General features: G+C 35.0%; 1 protein-coding gene across 14 annotated transcripts in view; it reads left to right on the top strand.

Moving 5' to 3' along the window:
• Ralyl (RALY RNA binding protein like) overlaps window positions 1-12,605 on the top strand; it is an 806,938-nt gene that overhangs the window by 353,356 nt on the left and 440,977 nt on the right. For all 14 annotated transcript variants that reach the window (XM_075971526.1, XM_075971521.1, XM_075971520.1 and 11 more), the window contains one exon: window positions 6,234-6,512. In XM_075971526.1, coding sequence (XP_075827641.1) covers window positions 6,257-6,512 — 256 coding nt within the window. In that variant the 5' untranslated portion in view covers window positions 6,234-6,256. The remainder of the gene's footprint in view (window positions 1-6,233; window positions 6,513-12,605) is intronic.

Here is a 12,605-nt window from a genome sequence, read left to right on the forward strand (position 1 = left end):
CCCTGAGTGTGACTAAATATGCCACTTCTGACTTCCTTAAACCATCTCTGTTTTCCACTACAGACCAGAGTCTCTTGGATTATTGTGTATATAATAATTAATTGTGGACAATACCCAGAATAATTAATCAGCAATGTCTTTTGAGGTGGGAAGAACAGGCACAAGTCACAACTTCTGTCAGTATGCTCAACCAGGCACTCCTACCATACTGCCCTGAATGCGGAGAATTCTCTGAGATTTAGAAGACTCCTTGATGACTGGTGATAAATACCACCGACCATATGTTACCACACAATTTCAGTCTATGCTTATTGAATATGAAAATTGGAAATTAGATAAATGGCAAGTGGTATATGGAAAGAAATAATGGCATAAAATTCTATATGTACCCACTTAACTATTGCATAATACAGTTGTTTAACAATAAAATGTTCAAGTAATATTTAATGATATGTGACATAAAAATCATCAGATTTTACTAAATTTATATCCTTTTCTAAGAATTTAAAACTGATAAAGAAAATATGAAGTTTTTAATCCTCACATGTGTTCAGAGTGGGATTATATTTTTCTCTGCTCTTCATGTATAGCATTTCAAATTTACATTTCCCTAACTCTTTACTAAGAGCTACTTATGGTTTATTCCCTAAAGCAGTTTGACTTAATTTTTCACTATAGCTATCATTTTTATCTTTATAAATGGCAGAGCCACCACCAAATGCTTTCCAGTTATTTTTTTCTCATTGCCAAACTGAGAGCATATTTTTTCCCAAGATAATATTATAAATGTTTTGCTTTGTCATTTCAGCATGTAATTAGCAGTTTGTTTTCTTTTTTTAATTTGGTTTTGTTTGCTTGTTTGTTTGTTTTGGGAGTGGGTTTCTCTGTGTTGCTTTGGCTGTCCTAGAACTCCCTCTAGACATGTGCCTATCTCTGCTTTAAGAATTCAGGGATTGAACATTTGTGCCACCACCACCTCTTCAAGTATTTTTTTTTTATTTTTGTGAGCTATTGAAAAATTGTCAGTAGTCTGGAAAACAAAAAACTACATTTTTTTTAAAAAAAATTGTGTATGGTTTTCTTTTCTTTTTATGGTTTTCTTAAGAATAAATCCAGAGTTGTAGAATGTTACTTTGAGTTATAGCTTCTAATAATATAAGCTTAAATAAGCACATTTCTTTATTTCAGATCTGCTTCAGCATTTTCTAATGAAGATATAAATGCACTTATACCAACAAGTGGAATTTTAAAATCTTTAGAAAATATTAACTGTCTAAGTCTGTGTTTTGAGAACTGTCTATCTACTGCAATATTACATCTACTGAATGCTTCTGACATTAGCTGCTCTTAGATGAATTTCTCTTTCTCCTCCTCTTCCTCCTCCTTCTCCTCCTTCTTCTTCTCCCCCCCCCATCTCACCTGTCACCCATTCTCTTAATTATATGTTCAGTTTTGCTCTCATGCCTTGTTTGTTGTTTGACCTTTAGAATGATACTGATGACAGCTCTGGACTACAATGGATGATAGCTTGTACAATACAGTTTATTCTTTCTTGCTCTTTCTTGTCTATCTCTTTGCTCTCTTCCTAAATTCTTCAATATTGGATAAATTACTCTTGTTAGGTGACTTTCTTAAATGCTTGCATATTTTATTAATGTTTATTCTTTAAATTTCAGTTGGTATCTGAGTAATTTTTAAATTGAGATTGGAAAATCAACACTCAGTAAACAATGAGTAAGGATGGAATTCTTGTGTGCTAATTTTGTCTGTTTCAAAGATATTTTCTCTAAATTAAACTAAAGTTGCTTTTAATTTATAGATAGTATATCTTGCAATAGTTTAAGAGTACAACTCTTAAATACATTTAAAAATGATATATTCTAACTACATTATTTATGATTTCTACAGGATTCATTGACATATTCTGTTTTAAAAATGAAAATCCTTAGTAATTTTAGTATTTACCTAAAAGCTGGAACTTGAACTTTTTACTTGTTGTTTATTTAAAATATACTTAATTCTACCAGAGCCCTATATGTTCTAATCTCAAAACAAATTTATTCTTAAAGAATGGATGGAACATAAATAAATACTGTTTTTGATTACATGCTGAGTTGATGTAATACTAAAAATTCAACCAGTAGAATGCAACCTTATTTAAATGAAGTGAAACATAGGAAATTCAGTTCCCACATTATGCATGTGGTATTTGAAGTAGTCACATTCCAGTATACCTATTAGATTTTTGAGGAGAGGAATGAAAATATCAATTACCTTGACTCCTCAGAAAGTTCAATGGGGCAACAGTAGTTTAAATTTATCTTTTATTTCACAGCTTTTTTTTCACAGAACCATTCTCTCTCTCTCCGAAAACTTATTAAAAACAATAGAAACAAAAATCTTTCCCTTGAAAAAAGTTAATTCTTCTTTTGTCATATTTTTTGTAGTGACAGGATTCAGGGTTTCTTGCAATGCTCAAGCTCCTTGGAAATGGCTTTCTGCAATTTGATTATGATGTATCTCATGTGTTTTCCTTTGCAATATTTTTCTCCTCAGGATACATAGAGATTCTCAAATATTTTAATATTATCATTTTTATGAAATTTAGGAGGATTGGGGCCATCATATTTTTTAAATATTTTTCTGCTAATTCTTCCAGGATTATGCATGATAAACAGCCTTATACCATTCGCTCAGCTGTCTGAAGCTCTTTAGTGCATTTTTCAGGGTTTTCCCTTTTTACTGCACTTTGGATATTCCATATTTTTGCAGCATTAAATTTATTTGTCAGTTCTGCAGTCACTTATCATCTGTAATATATATCCATGGAGTATGTTTCAAATCTTAGAAACAAGAAGTTTTGTCTTTTAAATTTTCATATGATTCATCTTTAATATTTCTTCTGTAGATAAGTGGTAATATTTTCTAAACTGATGAAACTAAAGGAACTTTGGCTGGATCCCGGAGATTGCCAGTCTCATATGGCCTTTCACTCGAGCTATATTTTTTAAAGAATGCTATGCCCTAGTCGGGCGGTGGTGGCGCACGCCTTTAATCCCAGCACTCGGGAGGCAGAGACAGGTGGATCTCTGTGAGTTCGAGACCAGCCTGGTCTACAAAAGCTAGTTCCAGGACAGGCTCCAAAACCACAAGAGAAACCCTGTCTCGAAAAACCAAAAAAAAAAAAAAAAAAAAAATGCTCTGCCCTATGCTAACAATCATGTCGTCATTGTTCTGTGTTTGTGGGTTTTCTTTTTGGTTTTTTGTTTGTTTGTTTTGTTTTGCGTTATTGATCCCAAAGAAAATTTTAGGCATCATTTGTACCCATTGCTAAGGCCCAGTTCTTGCAAGTCTAATCTTAATGACCCAGGAGTCAGTATGGGCCCTCCACCCCCTGCTGGGAGAAGACCGAGTTAGTCTCAGTCTTTTTTTGTTTTATTAAATCACAGGCTTACAACTTTTCAAATGCTTTATAATCATGACCTGACATCTGACATCTTATTACTTGTTTACAGTTTTGGCTACCAGCATAAATTCAAGGACTTTTCTCATTGGACACTATGTCTTCTCCCACCCCCTTTTTCTGATTAACCCTTATCCCAAGACTACCTCCTCATTTTACATCTACTCAGATATTCTGAAGCTTGGTTTCTCTCTTCTCATGACAGTGAGCCCACCATCTGTGCTTTCAGTAATCCCTACCAGGATTTGTCCTTTGCTCTCTGACCTTGCTTACCTTTGGAGGGGGACAAAAAAACAAAGGCCATACTTTTTCTTTGAGATGTTCCAGATTTTCATAGTTTAAGCTTTAATTCATTTGTTTTTGCACGTTGCCCAGTAGATTTTTGCCTAGAAGACAGATGTCCATCACAAGCATTGTCTGAATACCAGATATACCGTCTGTATTTACTTGGTTTTATATATATTTGAGTCATTTGATCTCCATTATGTCATCGTGACTGTAAGTGGAACTCTTTCTTCAGTGGACCAAACATTGATGTAATAGAGACACATAAGTTAGTTAATTCAGTATTAGTATAGAAATAGGACAGTGGCAACCAATCCACGACTGATTTTTAGAAAACACTGACATGGTAACACAGACAAGTTCAATGGAACTTTCATCGTCATGGAGACTGAGAGTGAATAGCAAAGCAATCTCTGTGGGAGAGATAAAGACCGACAGTTTTCAGAGTACTTAGTATCACCAATTGTGTTTGCAAATTAACGTTTTTATCGAGTTTGTCTATGTAGGCCGGGAATGTGCTGCATCTGGCTGATCTGGTGCTTGCAGGGTCTTTCCTGCCTCTGGATCCCGAATTCTGAGAATAAAGGAGTGTATCACTATATCTAGCTCTATTTGGTGTCTTAATGTTTTTCTTGACATACATACATTTGGTAGCAGATGGTATAAAAGTGACATTCATAATGAATCTCAGAATAGAAGTGCAACCTCACATTGAGTTGGTCCACAAATCATTAATTTTACCTCATCCAGGTAAGCTCATCTCAGAGTTCCTACTATTGCTTTATAGCCAGTAGGTTCCTATCTACACAATAAATATCAGCATAGGAATTGATTACAGTTGATTATATCACAGATATGATATTTCAGAAAACAGTTGCCATACAACTATAAATTGAAATTAGGTTTTCTATGGTATAAATTGATATTTTTCTGAGATATTAAGAAAAGAAAACTACATTAGATTATACAAAGAAGTTGATATTTTAATATGTACCTTAATTTTCCTTGCATTTTCAAAGATTTGTCCTAAGGTATGCAAGAGATATACTTTCATAATAGAAAAAAGTATTAGTGTTAATTTCTACAGTTCTAGCTCCAATATTTCATAATGAAGGGGCAATTAAAATGTAGCCAAGCTTGAAATAATATAGGTCAGTTTTAAATCATCCTTTTTTGATATTTTTTTAAATTTTTATGTAAATGGTTAATGTTTTGTTTATTATATCTGCCTTCATTAAAATGACTTGTGTGAGGGTCTATTTTGAAAAAAAAAAAGTTAGAAAATCCTCAGAGGTAACAATGAAAAGGTTTATGTGAAACATTTTTAAGCTACTAGCTTGAGCTTGATTTCAAGAGCACTTCTGTGAAATGCATAGTGAGTGAATTTTCAAGCATACCTAATTCATGGGGCTTTGAGACTTCTAGATTAACAAGGAAATAAAAACTGTCATTTTAAAATTATTCTGAAACCTCAATTGCACTTGTTATCTTATAGCTGAAATATTTTAAATAATGTCTTCATATAAATATGCAAGATGTCACCAAAAAAATGCACCCACTGACTAGCCTTCAGCAATGACTGTCTACACTGGAGTTTAATCCTCCTAAGATTTCCATTTCACATAATGGTTTCTCTTAAAGAAAAGAGGACACCTGGCAAACTAGCAACTCTCAATAAATATGGAAATGGATTTTAAGGTCTTCAAACAAAAACTTTATTGAGTTTTTTTTTTATTTTATAATGAGACTAAGAAAAAAAGTCACAGTATTCTCCTGCAATTTCTGAGTATTGATGAATGGCTGTGTATGTCTTTTTTTATTTACATGTTAACTTTGATAACATGCATTATTGGTTCAATTAAATGCCATAAACAGAACTAATTATTCTTCCTTTAACCAAAAAATTTAAAAAAGTCCTAATTAAGTTTCTAATAATAACTTTTTTCTTTTTTTTCCCTTAGCCTTTAAGTGGAATCGGTTGTTGTCTGACCATAGGATTCCTCTGTCGGAGCAGGAAACCAGTGTGCCTGTTACAGAGCATATAGCAGCACACTGCCTGTGTTCAAACACTATAAAGTGCTTATGTAATGAAATATTCTGTTCAACAAACCTGCACATGCAGACTTTTAGTTTCTTTTTTCTTTTCACAGAATGAAAGATGTATTCCTTAAATTTTCCATAGCAAATGAAGATACACTTAAATATAAGACACTTGCAAATCATTCAGTCATATATAGGACTGAACATTGAATACAAAAATGAGGCATTTTTGAAAATTATATGTAATTAATCATGGTAATTCCCCAACATGGTCTATTCAAGCAATGTTTACCTTTGTTATTACTAAATTTTCTTTACAAGATTATCTGTGATATTTAGGGATTTGAGTTTCTACAGGACAGTTTTAAACCTGTTCAAATCCAGAGATTTATATTGAATTTAGTAGTTTCATTTTCTTATTATTTTATTTGTTTGTTTGTTTAAGGATTAAAACAAGGTGAGCCAACCATGACGGGCAAAACACAGACCAGCAACGTGACCAATAAGAATGACCCCAAGTCCATCAACTCGAGGGTTTTCATCGGCAATTTAAATACAGCCATCGTCAAAAAAGTTGACATTGAAGCTATTTTTTCAAAGTACGGGAAAATTGTTGGCTGCTCCGTTCACAAAGGGTACGCTTTTGTCCAGTACATGAGTGAGCGCCATGCAAGAGCAGCAGTGGCTGGAGAAAATGCCAGGGTCATCGCTGGCCAGCCTCTTGGTAAGCTATGCTCTGTTGCAGATTTCCCTTTGGTCTAGCCACCATTGCCTGTGTGGATAAATTTGTTAGCAGTCAGCAGCCCCACAGCATTTATTCCTTTCTTACCTAGTTACTGTCTTAGAAATTTATCTTTCAAAATGTATCATTTTGCATGTTGCTGGTATTATCTCAACAAATATGTCAACTTGCAATAAAAGCTGTTTGTGATACTTACAACCGCCACCAATTCTGAGACAGGCAAATACAACATATGCATCCGACTTAGGTTTATTTGACTTGATATAGTGTGTAACTCCCACAAAACTGCTAAGTTTACTGACCTTGCGTATAGCATTTGTTATGAAAGGTTAATTCATTTTCTTTATTTACAATTTTTATTTGGGAGGAATGGTTAAAAAAATAGTAAAATGAAATACATTTTCCAGACTAGAAAGGATCACACCTCATTTTTTCCTCAGTGGTTAGGGATGGTATATATTATGCGGCCCCTCTGCACCATAGATTCACTTTATGCCTCAGGCTGGCGGGACAATACTGAATTCTTGCTAAGAAAAGACAATGCCTTGTGTGTTGGAATAAAAATGAGAAGAAAATATTTTAATTATTGAAGAGATAAAAAGAACCAAATATATACTTTTCCATGTAAGAAAATACAATCAATCCAACAGTGTTTGTCACATTTATAATTCTTATATTCATATTTCAAACTGATTATATACTTTCTTCATTATTCAACATGTATCTGTAAATATAACTTCATTTTCCCTATATCCTGTCTATTTTGCAATTTCTCTAACTATCCTCAGAATCCCCAGCTTTTTAATGTATGTAGCTTTTAAAATAAAAACTTCAATCCCTTTCTTTGACCTATATTTAAGTTGTAATCATTATCTCATATAAACTCATATAAATCCTAATCCTTGGTATAGACCTTCTTGTGTAGTCTATGTATAATCACTGTATACCAGGGACTCAAGGAAAGGTTTTGCTTCCTGTAACTTTTCCACTCTAAGGGAATATTTATTTATTTATTTATTTATTTATTTATTAGAGCTTTCTTCCTCTTCCTCGCCACCGCCTCCCATTTCCCTCCCCCTCCAAGGATCAAGTCTTCCTCCCTTGTCAGCCCAAAGAGCAATCAGAGTTCCCTGCCCTGTGGGAAGTTCAAGGACCACCCACCTCCGTCCAGGTCTAGTAAGGTGAGCAACCAAACTGCCTTGGCTCCCCCAAAGCCAGTACGTGCAGTAGGATCAAAAACCCATTGCCATTGTTCTTGAGTTCTCAGTAGTCCTCATTGTCCACTATGTTCAGCGAGTCCGGTTTTATCCCAGGCTTTTTCAGACCCAGGCCAGCTGGTCTTGGTGAGTTCCCAATAGAACATCCCCATTGTCTCAGTGTGTGGGTGCACCCCTCGCGGTCCTGAGTTCCTTGCTTGTGCTCTCTCTCCTTCTGCTCCTGATTTGGACCTTGAGATTTCTGTCCGGTGCTCCAATGTGGGTCTCTGTCTCAGTCTCCTTTCATCGCCTGATGAAGGTTAATATTCAGGAGGATGCCTATATGTTTTTCTTTGGGTTCACCTTCTTATTTAGCTTCTCTAGGATCACGAATTATAGGCTCAATGACCTTTATTTATGGCTAGAAACCAAATATGAATGAGTACATCCTCTTTTGGGGTCTGGGTTACCTCACTCAGGATAGTGTTTTCTATTCCCGTCCATGTGTATGCAAAATTCAAGAAGTCATGGTTTTTTACTGCTGAGTAGTACTCTAATATGTATATATTCCATACTTTCTTCATCCATTCTTCCATTGAAGGGCATCTAGGTTGTTTCCAGGTTCTGGCTATTACAAACAATGCTGCTATGAACACAGTTCAGCAAATACTTTTGTTATATGATAGGGCATCTCTTGGGTATATTCCCAAGAGTGGTATTGCTGGGTCAGGCGGTAGGTTTTGTTTTCTTTTGTTTAAAAACATGAGTTACATCATCAACCTGGTTTTGATCCTCCAGGGAATTTGATACAGAATACTTCATACTCTGTCAAGTACCCTTTGAAACTCTATACTGCCACATCTTCAATCTTGTGCCCTGCCCTGTGCCTCCAGCATTGCTCTAATCTTACCAGCATCCTTGACATATCTCCCTCTTGGAAGGAATGTGACCCTTTCAGAGGCTCTAAACTGTGGAGAACCCCCTGCTAGCTATTTGTTCCCTTGATTGTTGGAATCTTAACCTCCACAGTGAGGCCTTTGTGATTAGCTTAGAAATGCTTGCCTTTACTACAAATCCTTGAATTCTATGTAAGGCTTTTGTAACTATCATCACTTTCTAGATGAGATATGTTAGTGTATGATATTGCCTTGTCATGTCTAAAACATAAAGCTGAAACAGTGTGTTAAAGGAACAAAAGTGCTGAATAAATGAGTGAGACAAGTGTGAAGAATAATATACTATCAAAGTTGATCAATTCAGGAGAATGCTTGGTGTGAGGTAAAGTGGGACCCCGCTATAAATGCTGATATAGAAGAGGCTAAGGTACACAGACAGAGAGGCTGCACTCACTCTGGGCCATACAGTGAGAACAAATTAAGAAGCCATGATATTCATTGAATTGTGAGTAAAGTCTGAAGGATGATTTTGAAAAAAAAATAGTTTTTATGTAATATCAGATATAAATCCCCAAAAATATATGTAAAATGCTATATATAAAAATGCCATATATTATATATTTATATATATACTGCTCATTTTCTCTACCGTAAAGAAAGATGCTAATTTTCAATAATCTAGTTTGCTTCCCAGGTTCCCAGTTGGTTTCCTTTACACACACACACACACACACACACACACACACACATATACATATACATACATATTTATCCCCATACTTACCTTGATGCAGGAGTTTTCTGGCTATTTGCTTTCTTAAAAGTATTGTAACTAGAAATGTAGCTGGAAATTCTTCTTCCTCAGCCACATTAGGTAATTCAGGGTCAATCTATCTCCTGTGTCCTCGTTACTGTAATACTAACATGACATTTTCGAAATGCATTTTGTTATTACTTTTTACAAAAATAATGCTGACTATGAAGTCAATTCTAACTCCGATTCTCTTTCAACTGAAATTTAGCTAATTCTCTGGAGTCCTATATTCTGTCACCAATCAGCTGATCACTAAGGAATATTACTAACCTTTGTGTTTAAACTTCAGAAAATGAGGAGATAGAAAGTCAATCTCAGATTCCTGTGCATTGAGAAGCAGAGTTATGCTGCCTGTAATGGGATTGCTTCTCATTCTCTCCGTGGGATAATCTCCAGAGCAGAAGCCTTAATAAGACATCATATCCAAATCCATGCTAAAACGTTATTCAATTAGGCGGAACCTAGTTTATGAACTTCTTTTGCCTAACAGAAAAGACTTTTATATTAAAAAAAGGTGCCTTGCAATTTAAATAATAACTTTGCTTTTCAGGTCAACCCCCCACCCCTTTTAATTCTGCTGATAGAAATCCAGACAAAGGCAAGACATTCAGTTGTTCCTTGCTGAATGGAGTCAGTTCTGTAGTAATATAGGATTAATGCCTGACTTTCCAAGCAGCATACCTACTTTCATCTTAGAGTTCCATTCATATCTTTTGTTGACTTGGGCAAAGCATGACTTCAAGTAAATTTATTACTTATTTGCTGATTTTTGTCTAATTTCAAATCAAAGGTTTATAAAAAAATTAGATTGGTGTCTGATGTCTAGTACATTCATCATGGACATAATGACAGGTACTTAAAATGTAAAACACATAATGTATACGCATTTGCCTTTCTCTTTAGAGTAGGAAGGCATCATATGAATTAATCCTAAGTTATTAGTTCACCCATGTTAAAACTTTTCATCTTAAATAATGAATAATCATGTACCATCTTTTTTAGAATAGTATTTTCAAACGCTCTATGCATTTTTAAAATCTAAAATAGAATTAAGAAGTTGGTTAAACAGTAAAAATACAACATCCTAATGCAAGTCATTTGCTTTTTTGAAATTATAGATATGTGCTTAAAATGAGACTATTTTATGATTAATGACAAATATTATCATTGAGCATTTTGGTGCTGCAAGTACAAAACTATGAACTGAAAAATTTAAGCTTGGGAGAACAAACTGAAATGTCAGTAAGAGAAAAGGTCAGGGAACAGACTGTTGGGTGGATTAGTTGTGGAAAAAAGAACTTGTTTATTTGATAGAAGTCTGTTTTATGAAGATGAAAGTGGGAAAAGAGGTAATCGTGCTAAAATTATAAAAAAGTAAACTGATATCTGTTAATAAAGATAAAAAAGAATCAAGAATAAGTCCCACATTTCTGGGCTGATTCTCTGTTGACCATCTAGCTAGTAAGTAAATTGAGAGAATTTTTCAGATGAGAAAAAGTTTTGTTCTAAAATTATGAGTCCATGACTGAGCATTTTTTTGTTATGGATAATTCATATGTTAAAAGATACATGGGCCTATGTATTACTAAAATTTCGCAAATATAGGCCTCCAAAAGTGAGAGATTTAAACAAGGGTTGGTAATTTTGAGTCATTGACACGAATTATGTAAAACTAGGAATGAATAAATAAATTCACCGTGTGGTGTCAATGGAATGACAGTGAGTGTTGGGTTAGTTGGAGTAGAGAAATCTTGAGTTTCCTAGAAATTTCCTAATTAACACCCAGCAGAGATTAGATCCCCATAAATTTGTTTCCTGGATTTGTATGCAGGTACTTTCTGAAATGTTTCCCTGAGTTTTCTTTAGTCCTATAGCTGACAGAATTCACTGTACTTCTTTCCTCCTACAAATTGTTGCCAGTCTGTACAATAATGAACCATCTTAGTCCTTTATACTGTGCTCCTTTCCGAGCTAGAAAGCCTTTGATCCAATCCTCTGCTTATAACTACAAGGCTTCTCTAACCCAAACCCCCACCCATGTCCTGGCCAAGAAAGGCTTTCCCTTCACTTCCCAATGCAAATTTTCTTTGACACTTGTCTTCATCAGGCAAGCATATTTCTTAGACTGACTGGAGCCTTAGACATTCTAGTGTGGTACGCATGTCCTTGCTGCGTGTTTGACCCTTAACAGCTGAGAATTAAATAATATAAAATTCCAACTTGGTGAGCCAGTGAGTTTATTGGGATTACTTAAAGGAACATGGGTGAGGGAATTTTTTCTTGCAGGAGCATCAAATATTTAAAGACAGCTGTATCGACAAAAACATACTTTTAACATAGTTATCAGCTCAAAAAAGTTAAAAATCTGGACTCAATGCACAACCTACACTGTCCTTGACAGTCTTCTTTCCAGATAACCTTAGTTGGTCTGAGGCTATTCTAGGTACTTTGTTAGGTCTCCTCCTGCAGGTGACAGCCTATTCGAGTCTCTTAGCAGTCCTTACTGCTTATACATGCTTGAGAAAGAAGAGGTCTAGTGAATCTGGTCATATTTGGTGACTCTCTGAAGCTATTAGTTTGTTTATTTTCTGAGCTGGGTGAATTCCATCACATAGATTTTATTGAGGTCTGCCCTCCAACAGACTGCAGATAGGACAAAAAATAGCTGAGGACAGAAAAATAAAATTAAGTGTTTCCTAAGTGGTAAGCTTCCACAGTCCATAGCCACCTGTTGCACACATGTTGTTCTTCCTCGGGTCATGAACTTGAAGTTCAGATGCAACAATATAGTTGTATGTTGCCTTGATCTCCCCTCAAAAAGACAGTGGTTATGCTACACTGCCACAGACAGAAGTTTATATTCAGTCAAGTTCAGGCACACTGTGAATGAGCAGAAGCAAAAGGGAAATATTGCCTTTGTGAAAATAATTTCCCCAAATATCTCACATTATCTTGATGGAAGAACCAGGGATTTTCCCACTCTATCTCTCCTGAGTGAGAGCTAAATCTACCTTACTTACTTTCTAGAAAGTGAACCTAAGGCATTTTGTTACAGTAGCAGAAAATGCACTAACGATTGGAATCTTTCTAAAATTTCTATGCTAGATGATGACATCCTGTCTGTAAATTACTTTAGTTACCACTGCCAAACTACCCATGATTTCCTGCC

This window comes from Microtus pennsylvanicus, chromosome 5 (assembly GCF_037038515.1).
Source record: "Microtus pennsylvanicus isolate mMicPen1 chromosome 5, mMicPen1.hap1, whole genome shotgun sequence".
NCBI classification, from domain to species: Eukaryota; Metazoa; Chordata; class Mammalia; order Rodentia; family Cricetidae; genus Microtus; species Microtus pennsylvanicus.